Genomic DNA, 16,161 nt, shown 5'->3' with positions numbered 1-16,161 from the left:
AGGGCAGCGGACGCAGGCGCTGTCGCTGGAGCAGCTTGGCCCTCGAGCCCGTGCCTCCGTGGAGCTGGACCGTGGTCACGCTCACTCCAGGCAGACAAGGTCACATGCGACTGCTGTCTCGGAGAAGATGAACCCGGCGAGAAGTGGCCAAAAGGCTGGAGTGGCTGCTTGAGAAGGCTGCCAGGAAGCATCAGAGGCAGCGACAAAGGTGACTGTCCCGAGCCGCAGCTGAGAGACTCTGGGCGAAACGGTGGCCAAGAGAGGCTTGAAGCTGCGAGCAGAGAAACTGCTGCCTGGTGTTTGCACCGCCATGTTCGGGGAATCGGGACCGCGCAGCAGGGCCGTCCCAGCGCCCGGGCTGCCTCTGGCATTGGCGTCTTTGTCAAATGCAAACGGCCTGCAGGGTCCGTCTGTCTTCAGGGGCAAAGCAGACACCTGAGAGCCTCTCCGGGAGCAGGGGGATTTGGGCTCCTGTGCATCTGAGTGGTTTTGGAAAGCGAGTCCCTTCGCTGGGCCTTTCTCCTCCAGCCCCATGTCCCGTGCCGGGACGGGCTTCGCTCGCCAGGCCGCTGGCTGCAGCTGGTTGCGAGTCGGTCCCAGGAGCTGGAAGAATCCGTCTCCCTTCTAGCACTGTGCAGGAGTAGGTGGCACGGGGCGGGATGTTTGTGCGTGTGTAGTGACTGGAGCGTGCAAATTTGCCTTTTGTAGTCTGATGTGATCTCTAGCTGCAGCGGGTTACAGATCACGGCAGCGTGATTGTGTGTGTTGATCCAGCATTAATGCTGTTTACTCTCGTGGCCGGAGTTCAAGATTTCAGCCATTTTCAGCAATCTTGCTCCCAGAGGCAGCCAGGCAAATCTTTGTCTGGCAGGAAAACTCCCTTTGAAAAAAAAAAAAAAAAAGTTAGAATCACTTGAACGACCCTTTTTGCTAAGGAAAGGCTGGACCTAGAGCTGTTTAGGGGTGCTCTTAATCAGGTGTCTCTCTACCTGGCTCTGCTCTCTGCGATCGGACCGGAGCCCCCGTTCCGTCAGCCCGGTCGCAGCGTCCGAGACACGGCTCTGGTTGTGCGGGGGAGTGCCCTGCCTCCCCTCTTGCCGCGGGTTTGCCACTAGATTGCAGCTCGCCGAGCCTGGGCGTCGGGTCAGGATGGCCTGACGCGTGGGGCGAGCAGCATCCTGCCACGCTCAGCGCGTGCCGCCCACATGAAGGCGGCTGGTGCCCCGGCAGGTAATTTGGAGTAATGGGACGTGAAGCGACAACATGGCTCGTGCAGGCGGCTAGCAGGAGGAGCCAGGGTGGGAGTCTCGGGAGCACTCATACGTGTATGTATTCCTAGCCCCCCCGTTCCCTCCTCCCTCCCCTCGCAAGAATGCAGCGTACGAACGCAGCGCGGTGCATGCGACCCCAAGCAGCAGCTCGGCTATTGGAGGGTGTGGGACATTGCCGACGTGTCCTTGCGCTGGGGTGTGTGTTCAGCGGTGCTGCGTTTCCACAGACTTACCGGCCGTGAGCGTGCTGTAAATCCTGGCGTAGTCTAGACCCAGAGCAGCCTGAGCACTGGGTACGTAGCAGCGGGAGCTGCCCTGCCTTCCTGAGGATGGACTAGACGGCACCTTTAGGCCAGATCTGTCTCTTGTTTCCACAGCCCTTTGATCCTGGGGGAGCCTCGGGGCCGCTCCAGGCTCAGAGGGATCTGCCACCGCTTGCAGCAGGGCTCTGGCGCTTTTCGAACCGATAATGCTTTCCAGCGAGTGATTTAGCCAGACATGACATTACATTTTGGCCTGCTTGGTGTGTGAGTGCGAGGCCAATAAGGCCTTAGATGATGGCGTATATACCCTCACCTCCTGTGGTCACCAAGGCTTGCCACCAGGAGAGCTGAGCTTTCCCTTCAGAGATGACTCGTGCCCTGCGATGTGCTTGGCTTCACGATAGCAAGCCAGGGGTGTTTGCTTGGCTCACGCTCCCGTAGCAGCGTGTGGACCCTGCCGGGGACGGAGCGGGGTCCCCTGACTCGGCGAGGCACAGGGATGAGGGGTCGCGGCTGCCTGGGGAGGGGGAGCGTGAGCGCGAGCGGGCTGCGGGGTCCGAGCGAGGAATCACAGGAGCAGTCGAGGGCGGGAGACCATGGAGCTGGGCAGAAAGCTGTTCATCTGCCATGGCGGTGTTTAAATCAAGCGAGAAAGCAGCCTGCTTGCAGAGATCTGCGGGGCTGTGGAGCACACTTGCCTGGAATATTTAAACCTCGTCAGGAGAAATCCTGATTTACTGGGTGGACTAAATGGGACTTAGAAGGATATTTCCATCTCTAACGAGCCTGGTTTCCATAGGAAACGGAGACCACATAGCACAGGAAAGCTGGTGTGGAGCAGGCTATGGTGGGCGCAGCAGACGCGCGAGACCTGCTCATGTTTCCGTGCGGGGCCGGTGCAGGCTGGACGCCCGGGCTGTCCCGGGAGCCGCCGGGTGCGAACTCCGCCCCAGTGCAAACTGTAGGGCAGCCCACGTGGGCGGCAGCGGCGATATTTATAGCTGTGCGCACGTGTTCTGGATTAGAGCGCATTCCTCCCTCTCCCCACGTCCCCCAAATCCCGCAGCACAGATTCATCCTGCGTCCTCTCCAAACGCCAGCGCTGAGCTAGTGCGGCTGGGACGGATGGGTGCGGCCGCGTGTTGAGGCCCAAAAGCCCGTGCGGGCCATCAGTGCTGCTGTCCGTGTCTCTGGCTGCGTGTACCCGTCGGTGACTTTGTTGGCGTGGGAAGCCACGCAGGAGGTGGCTGAAGACCGCTGACCTGCCCGTGCTGCAGAACGGGTACATTAGCTGAACAGCGCCGTGCCAGCCCCAGACGGGGAGAGTGGCGTGGCACGGATCAGTCGCTCTTGTCACGTCCTCCCCGTGTGCTGCCAACCGAGAGCGCTTCCTTGTCGGCGTCTCCTCTGCCCAGAGCCGGAGGTCCGGGGCACGATGCCGACGCGACTGTGAAGGTGTGGGGGGGTCCCCCCCTCGGGTGCAGCGCAAGTCCTTGTGTAGGACCGAGGCGGGTTTCTTTTTCCACCCCTCGTTTCCCATATTTGTCTGACAGTTATTTTCTGCTCTGGGTTTTTTTAATCGTATTCCAGCTCCTTCTTCTGTCTCTCTTATCCAGTCACAAATTGGCCAGCAATTCATTATGGAAATGAGTTGCCCTCTGTGTGTGGAGTGTGATGACAAAATTACAGCGTGAATCCTAATAAGAGGGCATAGGCATGGAATAGATGTATAATGGCAGTGCTTCAGACAGCCCTGGAGGGACCACCTACTGCAGAAGAGATCTCTGCTTCAAAACCAGCATCAAATGCGGCTTTATCCCGTTTCCAAGTGGATTAACCCTGTAATCAGGTCATCTTCCCAAAATGGATTAAATGGCATCTAAGCAGAGGGAGGGCTCCTGTCCCCCGCTGCTCTTGCAAGCCGAGCAGCGAGTCTTATCTGCAAAGTGCAGGCAGGTGACAACAGTCTTGGAGGGCCCCTGCCAGCCGGGGCACTCGACACCCAAATCCGACCGCCTGAACCCAGCTGGAATCCAGGGAGGGCGGTCGAAGCCAAGCTTTCCTAAAGATTTGCCGGCTCCGCTCTGCTGTGGTCGGTGCTTCTGCGGCACCGTGCTGTCCAGCCAGGGGCTGCCAGCTAACGAACGCCGCCAACAAGGACAGGAGAAATAGCTGTCCCCCAGAACAGAGGGGAGCGTGGTCAGGACGGGATCTGCACTGCTCCATCTGCTCTGTTATAATGCTCGCGGGCAGCACAGCCAGCGCACACCCAGCTTCTTCACCCTTACTGCCAAGGGAGTGCCGGGGAAAGGAAGGCGTTTGGATTTTCCATAAGGGTCGTGCCAAGGGGGCATATTGCAGACACCGATCCAGCACTGGGGGGTTCCCCCCCTAACACTTAGATCATTGGTCCAGAAAGTGCTGATTATTAAGACTGGGCACAGGAACACCCAATTATTATTATTATTTCCAACTTTCTTTGTTAGGGGTCTTCAGTTTCCATTTGCGTCAGCCTCGGGAAGTATAATCATGCAGGAGAGAGTCAAAGAAGCACATGCAGGTTCCGAAACACTGTGTTTTCTTGCACTCTGATTGCACTCTAATTGTGCTTTTATTGCATGTATTTGTATAAATTAAAAGCCAGTTAACACTGTGCAGTCTGAAACCAGTCCATGCATGCAGGCATTAATAGAGTTAATGTAAAGTACAATTACAGAACCCGGTTATGTCCAGCATTTTAATGCTCGCAGTTGCTCTCTAATTCCATCCTCTGTGGCACGTGCAGGTTTAAAACGCAGCTTGCAGACTCTTCCTGGGGATGTCCCGACAAAGAGGATTAAAAACCCAGCAAATGCTGCTGTTGTTTACAGCGCCTGGATGCTGCACGGAGCAGCCCGGTGACAACAGCTAATAGAATAGGATAGAAATTCTCAGTGTGTCATTAAATGGCTGGTAATAAACACCAACAGCCCATGTTGAAACTACGGTAATCGATAAAGCGAGCAGAACAAAGAGGCCCCGCGTGCCCCAGACCTGCCGAAGAGGTGTTTCACCTGCGAGACCGACTGGACGATTCTGCCCGGCCCAGCCGCAGGCGCCGGCCGAGACCCGGCCTTGCAGATCAGCCCGAGTGGTCGGTCATGTCTGCCGTTCAACCAGCACAGGTCAGGGAAGAGCCACGTTCTGGGTCCGCGCGTGTCTGCGAGCGAACCCATCGGATCAGCGCGGAGCAGTAGGCGCACGCTTGATCTGTATCGTCAGGCGTCTTTGTTTGATTGTATCACAGATGTAAGTCGTGTTTTATGAGTCTCTGAAAAGCTCGTTGCGAGCTACGGAGACCTCGCCCATCCATCACGCTTGCATACGCACGCTGTCGTTTCAGGTTGCGTTACGCTGGGAAAGAGTAGCCCAAAATAACAAACAAAGGGATCCTGATGCAGCTTTCAGCCCTTGAAACGGGAGCACGTGTTTCCGCTAGAAATGCCGCTCGCCTCGGAGAAGCTCTGCATTGCAGGACGTGCTTGTTCGGGATTTATACGTGCACCAGTCCGTTCGGATGTTTTCTGCGGTCCAGTAGTAACAGGACTTAGCGAGAATCAGTGTCGTAATTGCCAATTAACAGAGTTGTGACTTTGGATCAGGTTCCCCTTAATTAGCACTTAGTCATTTTGCATGGCTGGGGAGGAGAGTGTGCTGGGTTGGGATCGAGGCGACGTTACCATTTGGCAGCAGCTAGTTCGTTAGCACGCTAGGGACGCGGGGAGCCTGGCTCCAGTCCTCCGTGTCAGGCAGGTGTGACAGTAGAAGGGGGCTGTGGATGTGTTGGCCAAGGAGCGGTTTCACCCTCAGTGTCTGTCGGGGCTGGGGGGAGCGATGGGAGCTGCCTTTGCATGGTGAATTACTCAGGATATTTCCAAAATGCCAGAGGTGGCTGGACCTTCTTGTGGACGATGTGCAGAGACCTGGAGGCAAGGCCAGCGCCCGGGGGCTGTGAGATCGGGATGGGCTGCGCGGTCCCCCAAGCCGTCGGCTTCTCGGGAGGAGCTCCTGCCCACCCAGGACTGACAGTGGAGCTGGGACCCCAGCTTTGCCTGCCTGGCCCCTGCGAGGGGTGTCCACTGCTGCCCGGGAGCGCTCGGCTGTGGTTTGGGGAGGTGGGGTTTTGGAGTCGGACTCATGCTGTGCAGCGTGACCTGGCTCTGGCTGCAGGGCCGTGCTCCAGCGGGGAGAGTTACCCGCAGCCCCTGATGGGCAGAGGGGTGCAAGTGTTGGGCACCAGCTCGGAGCGGGATCTGTGCCATGGGCGCGGGGGCTTCTTTCCTGGTCCCTGTCGCAGGGGCCGTTCTCGGGGACGCCCCGAGACGCGTGTGCCCCGGGGGTGCAGAGGAGCGGCCGAGAGCTGCGCAGGTGTGCTGCCCGCTGTCTGTGCATAATGGAAATTTTGGGATTGGGACGGAGGCCGGGTTGGAAAGGTTAAGCTAGGGATGTGCTCATACGCAGCCTCTCGCCACTGCGGGGGGGAGGGAGAAAGGAATGTGTTCACTGGGAAATGCAAACAGCACCTTCCCTGCTCCCTGCCTGCTGCACAGACGCGAGGAGGATCATGTGTCCCGTGTGCATTGCAGTCTCCTTGCTAGATTGATTTGATGTACATTAATATTTGGATATTAAGATATCTGTTTATATTCAGCTGTAAAGGAAGCACTTAGGAGCGCTGTACCCCCCAGAGATGGCGGCACGGAGGCGGCTGCAGGGAGCGCCGTCGCCATCGCCAGGCCTCCTTGCCGTTACTGAGAAGGGTACAGGTACCGCTGCCAGTTCTGCCGCTTTGCTGTGCGGCCACGTTGCCTGCGTCACGCAGACCAGAAATGCAGAGGGCTTCCCAGGCGCAGGCCTGGTCCCGCTCCGGCACCTCCGTCTTCCTTGCTTGAAGAGACCGCGGCGCCTGCGCGGTGCATCCGTCCGGGCCTGTTTGTTTGCTCTGTTTTCGGTCTTGTGAGTTGGCTCTTGCCTGCTGTATTTTAAACTGTTTTTCCAGCAAATCTCCTTCCAATTGAGAGGGTCTTTTACAAGGCTGTCCTGGCAAAGCAGAGCGGCGCAGCATACAGTTAGCTGAAATTCAACTCCTAGTTTTTAATGTAAATTGCTGCTTGTTTTGCTCTGTGCATGACTCAGTCTGAAAACCAGAAGACTCTCATAATGTTCAGATTAGAAGCTGTCAGACCTATTGATTTTATCTTCAGTTAGAGACTTGAGCTATTAATTAGGGTTTATTGCTTAGTGGCCAATATTTGTTTTTCTAGATTCTTATCCTACCAGTCGCATATGTAGCCCGACAATCCCCATCAAAGTCGACATGTTTTAAAATACAAGCCTGAGAAGGGCAGGAAGCAATCCTTAAAAATCAAATCAAAATGTTCCTCTCGGTCACTGGGCGGGAGCAGGAGCAGCCCCCGACGCACTGTTTGCCTCACTTTTTCCATGAGGAAAGATTGTGATGCTGCTACCTCTTTTTTTAAGCCCTCTTGTCTCCACTGTTTTTGCAGGAGGACTTTGGTTTGCGCCGGGCAGAAGTGCTCGAGCTGGAGAAGCGCCTTGTCTTCGTTCCAGGAGAGGCTGCTCGGGGTAGCTGTGCTCCAGGCCCCCGCGGTCCTTCCCTGGGCAGTGTCCCTCGGACGCAGCCTGCCAGGGCGTCTCTTCCTCCCCGCGACGGTGACGGTGGGGCAGGAGGGGAACCCGCTCCCACGGGGCCTTTTCTCTGCAGAAGGTTACTTAGGCCCCGAAGGGCAGGATAAGAAGCAGCAGCCACACGGATTGATACGTGGGTGCGGCGCGGTGGTCGCTCTGTCCTCTGCCAGGTCTGTCCTGCCGTCGGGGCGAGCTACCCACGGTAATTCACCACCCACTTCGTTCGCTGCCACGGAGCCGCTCTCGCTGGGGAGCAGGCGAGTAACACCGCTACGGACGCACGCTCAGACACTAGTGCCGTCCGCGGCCGCGGCCTGGCACTTGTAGGGCAGGGGCTGGCAGACGGACATGGTTGTACAGACCACTGCAATGTCTGGCCGTGCCCAACTTGCCGGTATGTCGGCCGTGCAGCCGAAGGGCCGCTCTTCAGCTCATCTTTACGTTGTTAAAACGACGTTTTAGCGTCAAAGCAATGCGTGTGTTTCTGTTGTGGCTGCGGCCGCCAGCCAGCTGCCTTGAAAGGCCGTTGCTTTTTAGGATACATTGCATTCCCATCCTCTGCTTCAGTAGTTCAGGTCCGAGTGGCATCCAGCAGTGTGCATGTGTGTGTTGTTGGAGACTGTGATCAAAATGTGGTGACAATAGCACAGGATGTTTCACAGGCGCTGCGCACACCATTACAACTGGGGTCTAGGACACTTCGGAGAACAGGCCGCACGGTGGGTCCTGAATGTTAATGCATTGAACTGGGACCCGGAGAAAATGATGTGGCTCCTAGCAAGCACCGTGACATCAGAGACTGCAAACACACCGGCAGGTCTCCTGTGTTTGCGTAAGTGGATTCATCGTCGGCTGCCCCGGAGCGACAAGCCTGTAAGAACAGGGCTGCTAGGATTTCATCTAGTGCCACGATGCTGTCTGGTCTGCATCCTCCCTTCCACGGAGCCGGTTGCTCTGGTCTCCACGACCCACATCGCGAGTCCGGAAGGGAGCGGGGTGTGAGCAGGCCGGTCTCCTGGGGTTGGTTCTCGTGTGTGCAGAGCCCGCTGTAAATTTGCGCGCTGTCTGAGCAGTCGGCCCATGGGCTAGAGTGGCCAGAGGGAACCGGTCATTTCTCTCGCTGGGAGCATCTGACCCCTACTCCTCCGAATGCAACGCGGCAAAGATCTCTCAGTTACTTCCCCCCGATGTGCGAGTCCCAAGGGCAGCGGAGGGAGGCTCATTAGAGATTGGCTCGTATGGGGGAAACGCGGTCAGCCCCTTTGCAGCGTCCGCAGGACCTTGCCAAACACGGCACTTAGCTGAGAAAAAGCGTGAGACCTCCGCGGGCCTGAGGAGCGGAGCAGGACGGCCTCGCGCCCACAGCTCTGGTCTGTAATTTCAGGTAACTCCTGCACTGTACAGTAAATTATTTTTGCTCTGTGTACAGGCATCTTTGTGCCTTGATTTATAGGTCTGAATATGTATTTATTCGTAGTAGCTATATTTATTTTCCTAGGATTCAGTCATATCTTGGTGGTCCCAGCATACAGGTAATTTTAACTAGTCTGGGATTTCTGCATATATCTCCTGATTTGAATTGTTTATGGAGGCGAGCAGCTATACATCAGCAGCAGGGCTCTCCTGAACCTGCTCGCAGAGCAGCATTCATTTACCCTCTGTCACGGCTGTTTCTTTATGAGAACCGCAGCCATGATGCTGTAGGACCGTGTTGCCAATAGGGCTATTACACTGATGAATGAAAGCTCCCCTCTCTCCCTAGGGCAGCCGCTGAGGAGGAGGCTTCGAGCGAACTCCAGCATCATCGAATGTAAGAGAGATATTAGGGAAATGAGCACAAATTGTCAGGAGAAGAGAGATTTGTTCCATCGTGCCATCAATTGACTCCAGGCTAGGAAACATGTGGGGTGGGGGGGAGGAGGAGAGACTTACAATTAATCATGAACCCCAGCTGTGGCGATGTTATCCGCAGCCTTGGAATAAGCCTTTTTATTTTAAAAGCAGAGAAAATGGGCAAATGGTTTATGCCCCAATTGGTCCATTTTGTTCGGATGACAGCCGCATAAATAACCTGACAGAACCAAGGCGAATGCACGCGGTGCGGGAGCCGGGCCGCCGGAGCGGCCAGAGCTGGGAAACCGGGAAGCCTGCGTGCAAGCACGTACGCCGCCCGCGGCCTCCATCTTGTCCACCAGCCCCGTGCACACAGCAGCTGGCACCCTGCGCCCGTGCCCCGACGCCCTCCCCGGGGACCCCGGCCCAGTCCGGGTGCCCACCGCCACGGGGGTGGGCTCGGCGGTGTTCACGAAGCGCTGTCAGGCCCGGCAGAGCCGAGCCAGCGCGCCGTTATTAAGCGTTGCACTGTGCTGCCTCGAGGAGCGCGTGCGCAGGTCTGGGGCGGACTCCGTCCTTCTCGGAAAGGGTCTGGGGGGGATTCGGAAGCGAGACGAGACCCGAAACGTTCTCCCGTGAAAAGACGGGGGGAGAAGCCGAGCGAGGGGCCTGGGATGAGAGTGCAAGCAGGAGAGGAGCGAGCTCAGGCCCTGTCGCTCCCCCTGCCCTGAGCTGCGCGGCGAGAGGCGGCAGGTGCAGCAAAGGGAGCGCTCCTCCGCAGCCCGCCGGTAGCCGTGGAACTCGCCGCCGCAGGAGTGCGTGCAGGCCAGGAGCTTTGCTGGGGTAGCACAAGCAAGACGTGGCTCTTCAGGTGGGTAGCAGTGTCCAGCACTCGAACAGTGACGATGACACCGGCTCTCTACCATCCTCTGCGGTACGTGGTCCCTGGCTGCGTGGCCCCCGAGTCCTAGAGCGCTGGGACAGGAGCAGAGCCGAGCTGCCGCGGGGTGGGAGGGCAGGATCAGAGCGCGCCCACTGCCTTGCTTGTGGGCTCGGCCCGTCCTTCTCCTTCTGCAGCGCCTCGTTCTGCTGCTGGTTTAAACCGAGCCAAAGGAATCGATGGATTTGGGATCCCAGGTTCACAGACGTGGTTTTTTGCTGTAATGGAGACCGCACGCTTGTGTACCTTGCAGAGCTGGGGAAGGCTGCGTCCTTGACGGAGGAATGGGAAGAGGCTCCAGATCAAGGCCTGGAAAACAGCCCCTTGTCTCGTGGCTTCAGCTGCAGCTCCTGGCTCCTCTCCTCTCCCCAAACGCCATTCGCCCTGTTTCCTGTTTGCAGATTTTTCCTTGCTGTGGTATCTTCGTTCCAGCCCTGAAATAACTCACGAATGTGTCTCCCAGGGACCGCGCAGAAGATGTGAAACACTTTATTGTTTTTGGTTTTTTTGGTTTTGCAAAAAGCTCTGGAGAAAGCTGCATGTGGCCACGGCGCAGCGGGAGCCGGCACCGGGAGAGATGGCTCCTTGCAGTGAGTCAGCTGGCCAGGAAACCTTTCTGCAGCGATGATTTATGGGCTTTTGTTCCTGGCCTGCAAGTGCTGTTTGTATTGAAATCAAGTGGTTTCCAAAAGGGCTTGCAGGGAAAGGAGGCTCTCTCCAGCAGGGCCAAGGTGGGATGGCTCTGAGAGGGGATGCTTGCAGTCTCTCCCTGGCCTGGCTTCGTCCGCTGCACGTGTCATCTGGACTGGAGGCTCGTGGGATGAGACCCGCGTGTGCAGACCCGTGAGCACACCGAGGCGGGGGGTCGTGGAGCCCCAAGTCCCCGCTGCTCTCGGTGAGGCGAGTGCCGGTGGGCAAAGCCCGCGGCGCCCGGTGGGCAGCTCCCACGTGCTGGCAGTCAGGGGTGCGGCTGAGAGTCGCAGAGCTCTGCGGTCTGTCTGCCCCGCTGCACTGCTCCAAGGAGGTGTTTTCCTCAGGGGGACACGTGAGCCGTAGTTGCCACACCTGCAGCGTAGCAGCAAATGGTCCCTCATCCTGGGAGAAGTGCTCTGGCTTGCGAGCGTGGGCTGGACTGGATGGCCACGGAGGTCCAGTTGAAGGCGTGGGCTGGGGAGCGTGCGGGCTGCCTGTCCGCCTGCTCCCCTCGCGAGCCCGGGGTGGGGACGGACGACGCAGGCCTGTCTGCGCTGCCCAAGCGCGCGTCGTTCTGCACTAAGAGACCAGCCGCCATCAGCTCTCGCGGTGCTGGGCCTCAGCTGGCTGCTGGCGTGGGTCAGGCGGGGATTGTTCCCCTCTGGCTCATGCAGGCTTTTTCATTTTCTTCTTCTCTCCGAAGCATCAAAGCTTAGCCACAGCTGGCAGCAGAAGGCTGGGCGGGGAGGCCGGTGCTTTGAGGAGGTGCCTCGCTCACATGCTGAGGGTCAAACGCATTGCCAGATTTGGAGTAAAGGAGGATTTCCTCCCTCTCCCAGTCAGGTTAGCAGGAGCCGTGTGGGGGTTCACCTCTGTGTTGCGGAGCAGCATCGCTGGCCTTCTGGGACCGTCCAGGTGAATCGCCTCGCCTCTCCTGTCCTCTCCTCTCCACCGCTGCAGCAACCTCGCTCTGTGCCATGCAACTGCCGGGCACCGAATCACTTGGCTCTAACGAGCGCCGTTGGGCTCTGCAGGAGTGAGGGGCGAGGCGGGGCGGCCGGCGGTGGACAGGATGGCCCAAGAGGGGAGCACGTGGTCAGTCCCGGCCTCTCGCTCTGATCACGCGGATGGACAGCTTGCTGAGAGGGGCTGCGCTCGTCTCTGCCGGTGTTTCTATGCGTGTGATCCTGGAGCCATCCTGGTCCCTTCCATCCGCAGGAAGAAGCGGGGCAGAAGCGCGGGGCGGGTCCCCTGCACCTGGGCGCTGGGTAGGGTGATGTGGCATGACTGAGCCCCGGCGCTGTTCCCTGCGGCCAACACGTGTTCAGGCCTGTATGGGCCGTGGTGTCTGATGGCCATGGCAAGGATGAGGCTCTGGCTTGCAGCTGAGGGTGAGCTTGCGTGAGCTCGCAATGCAGGCCTGGGCCCAGCCTTGATCGTGACCAAGTTCCTACATCTCCCTGCTCTGCTCATCCTCAGGTTCCTTAAACCATAATTGGCACAACTGCCTCGACAGCCCCGTCCTCGGGCCAGCTCTCTCCGCTGTGGTATTCTGCAAACCCTCCATGGCGCAGCTCCCCTGCCTGACCGCCGCAGCGCATGCACATGCAGTGCATGCCCCTGCCTCGCGCGTCCTGGGCAGGTGATGCAGCTGCCTTGGCCTGAGAGGTGTCCTTGGCTGTTGTGGCTCTTTGGAGCTGGACATCCCCGCTGCCAGCTCACGCATCCGTGCGTGGTGTATCGAGCTGTAGAGAAGGGCATCGGGGAAGCCAAGGACCCTTAGCCATGCACCCGGGACCACCGTGCGCTGCAAGCTCCTGGTCTTTCCTGGATGTAAAGAACCGTGCCTGTAATCTAATTAACATGGAACTGGGTTTCCAGTACAGTGGCCTGTTTGGTTCAATAAGAACACATTTATACTAAAGGTTAATGAAATGAATTTTGCCTCCATCCAATTCATTAAAAATGGTTCTACAATCAACATTTGCTAATGGAAAAGAGATTAAATATTCATGTCTATAAATTTCCTGTGTCATTTCTGATTTTCCTTAATCTCTGCCTCCATGGGCTGGGTTCTGGAAGTTCCTGAAAGCGCTAATGAAAAGCCATTTTGGATATTAATTGCAGATCTATCCTGTTTAAGTAAGAAAGACTTCCACGTGTGCCTACTTAATGTACCTTGAACACCGGTTCAGTGTCTGTATAGATGGGAGGCAGGAGCAGCAAGGCTGGTGCGCTGGTCTGGGGGGAGCCGAGGCGGAGAGGAGACCTGACTGGGGCACCGTCTCCTCGCGTTGCTCGTGGCCCGTGGGAAGGAATCGGTGGCGCTCTCAGAGACTGGATTTGTTTTACGCCCTGGGGTGGCTGTACTTGAAGTCCTGGCAGCGGGCAGAGCCTGGTGCAGGGAGGCATTTGTGAGGCAGGGTGGCGAAGGGTTGCTGGGGAGCCATGCAGCTTTTGATAACAAAGACATCGAGGCTTCTGAATTATTAACGTGAGCAGTGTTCAGCCTCGACCATCGCAAGCGCATCCGCGCTGCGTGGGCGGGCGCTTGCACGGTCGCAGCTCGCTGGCACCGGACTTTGTGTTGCTTTTGGGGGCACTTTGCCGTCGCTGTTGGGCCAGCGTGCGTGTCTGCTCTTGCTGCCCTGCGCGCCTGTTGGGGGACGCACAGGGCCTGGGGCTGCTCGCTGGTCGTGGCATTTGCATGTCGGTGCGGTTTCTGATTTGGGAGGGGAAGGAGCAGCGGTGAGGGACCAGGTCTGCTCTAGAAGCGTGATGCGTCCTCTGGACTGTCAGCAAGGCAGGGTTGCGTCTCCTGCGACTTCCCCGATGCAGCCTCTGGGGAGACACGGGACGAGTGTGGGATGGGAGAGCAGAGAGAAGCACACTTGGCTGCAGAGCAGCTGGGCCCAGCATGAGCTCCTGTAAATCCCTGGCTTGTAGTCCCCGTCAGCCCTGCTCCTTGCATCCGTCCTCTTGCCTGGATTGCTGTAACTGGTCTCCTGGCCTCCTCCTCGTGTCCAGTCCTCCCGCTGCAGTGTGGCTGACGCCGTGTCCCTCTGCCCATCCCTTGGCTGGCTCCCTGTGGCGCTCTGGTCCTTCCTGCGCCCTCTGAAATTAGCCCAACCTACACGTGCAGGAAGAACCACGTGTGCCTGCCCGCTCTGCCAGCACCTCTCGTTGTGCGTGGCCCTGGTGCTGTGTGTCGGGGGTCAGGGGACCCCAGCATGGCTAGTCTGCACGGAGGTGGGGAAGCGGGTTTCGGGGCCAGTTGCTCAGCGGGTCTGACTGTAGAGTCCCTCTTTGAGTAGAAAAGAGCAGTGATTAGGAGGGAGTGCTTGCTTGTCGTTGGTGATAACGGAGGCAAGGGGAGCAAGCCTGGGTTATGCTGCCGGTAGTCCTGGTGCTGGGGGACGGGGCAGGTGCCGGGGCATCCTGAAGCTGTTTCTCCCTGGGCGCCTTACGTGATGGTTTCCCTGGGACTGGGTCCTCGGCAGGTGCTGGCGGGCAGGGAAGGTTTGCACTCGCGTGGTCGAGCAGAGAGCACAGGGGCTTGGAGAGGGGGGAAGCGGGCAGCCAGATGTGAGAGCAGACGTTGGGTTTAAATGGCAGGGACGGTCGCTGACTCGGCAGCAGCGCGAGAGCCCCACCGAGGGCTGGCTGAGCTGTCCCACAGCAAAGGGACCGAGGGAACCGAATGGCAGCTTCAGGTTTCCTGGTCTTGGGCTGGCCTGGAAGGGCGGCCGCGCTGTGCTGGGCAGCCTCCACATCCCCTGGCACGAGGGCAGGGCGGGCAGCAGTGGCTCCGTGCCTGCCGCGGGTCAGTAACGAGGCGCGCTCTCTTGTCTTCGCAGGCATACTTCCGACAGGGTGTTGCCCTTCAGTACCTTGGGCGCCATGCGGATGCACTGGCAGCTTTCGCGTCGGGGTTGGCTCAGGACCCCAAGAGCCTGCAGCTTCTGGTTGGGATGGTGGAAGCCGCCATGAAGTCTCCCATGCGAGGTAAGCACCAGGCAGCCGTGACCGGCGTGCCACGCTGGCTCTGCTGTTCTTCCAGCACGAGCCCACGATGCTGCAGGGCAGCCGCGTGCCCGGTTTGCTCTGCGGGGCGCCCTGGCCCTTGCGTGAACAGACCCGTGAGCATTTGGGGCCTCTGTGTGCCTTGCAAGAGGGTCACGCATCCTTTGTGCCTGCCGACACCCCGCAGCCCAGTGCTGCTGATCGGGGTCTCTCCAGGAAACAGCCTGGAGCTTGGGATGATCTGAGCCCCTAGCCCGTGACGTCCCCTTGCCCAGGGCAGAGGGGCCTTGACCTCCCCTGCAGGAGGGAGGCAGCTCCCCCGCTCTGCACTGCTTCTAATCCATTTCTTTTGCAAGCTCTTTTTCTGGAGCGGTCTGATGGCCTTTCCCAGCGGGGAGCTCAGTGCTGATCAGCTCTGACTCTCAGCAGATGCTGCTGGGAGCTCTGGGGCTTGGAGGCCAAACAGCTGAAATGAGAAAACCTCCTTGCCAGTGGTTCCCCTTCGCAGCATTTTCTCTCCCACCCCCCGAGGTGAATTAGTCTGGGGCTTTCTCAGCGCAGTGGTTACCTCCCAGACTAATTGCCTTCCTCACTCTGAGCTGCTGCTGCTTAAAAGATCGGTGCCGATGGGTGCTGAGCTCTCTGACGCTTTGTGCTGCATCTGGGTGTGCGAGACTCGCTCTGCACAGTGCCCTGGGTGTAGCTGCGCAGCACCCTGCCCATGGGCCCCCACGCGCCACAGCAGCCCTCCAATCCCCTGGGACAAGGCCAGCATCTTTAGCACAGGGAGGTCAGGATCCCAGAAGCTGCAGGAAGAGAGCGGGAGAGACCAGGCCGTTACTAGGTGAAGCGCATCCAGCAGCCGCGGTGCTGCAGGAACAGCCCTGGCCCAGTGCTGCCGTCCCCAGGCAGCAGCCCACGAAAGCCATGACGTGCCCTGGCTGCCTTCCTACGGCTGCCCACGTGGCCCGGCCTGCTCCCCCTGACAAGAGGGTGGCTGCAAAAGCAAAGGCGCTGTGCATGGAGCAGCCCACGTGACACCGCTTGCTCCTCACTGGTTTTCCAGGGGTGACATTTCACTTCCCTTTGTTCACTGATATTTTCCCTTCCAGGCCTCTCCCCTGTGCACTTGGCTGCTCATCAGATTAAGACTGTAAACTCCCGGGGGCAGGGGCTGAATTCCTGCGTGGCCCCCGGCGCCAGGCCTGTCGGCAGAGCTGCACGAGCAGCAATGAATCTGTGCATCCCCGTGGCTTCGTGCCTTCCCTTGCTGCATCTGGCCGTGGCCCCTGTCAGGCAGGACCCTGGAGCGGTCCGTCTCCTGCTGTCCACGTTGAACCCGCTGTATGACGGGTATCGCTCGTCATACACGTCCTAGCCAGCCTGCTCGCCGCCGGGCAGGCGTTAAAATGCGCTCTGCTCCTTGTACGCATGCTCAGTGATTGCAGGG

At 58.6% G+C, this 16,161-nt stretch overlaps 1 protein-coding gene and 1 pseudogene across 1 annotated transcript in view; one reads left to right on the top strand and one right to left on the bottom strand.

The window, feature by feature from the left end:
- TTC28 (tetratricopeptide repeat domain 28) overlaps positions 1–16,161 on the top strand; it is a 252,570-nt gene that overhangs the window by 160,770 nt on the left and 75,639 nt on the right. Inside the window, exon 3 of the mRNA XM_025199735.1 lies at positions 14,546–14,693. Coding sequence (XP_025055520.1) covers positions 14,546–14,693 — 148 coding nt within the window. The remainder of the gene's footprint in view (positions 1–14,545; positions 14,694–16,161) is intronic.
- LOC112549690 lies at positions 13,229–14,539 on the bottom strand (annotated as a pseudogene).

This window comes from Alligator sinensis, unplaced genomic scaffold (assembly GCF_000455745.1).
Source record: "Alligator sinensis unplaced genomic scaffold, ASM45574v1 scaffold628_2, whole genome shotgun sequence".
In the NCBI taxonomy this organism is placed as follows: Eukaryota; Metazoa; Chordata; order Crocodylia; family Alligatoridae; genus Alligator; species Alligator sinensis.
The sequence above is the reverse complement of the archived record's forward strand: the minus strand, read 5'-3'. Positions and strand labels throughout refer to the sequence as shown.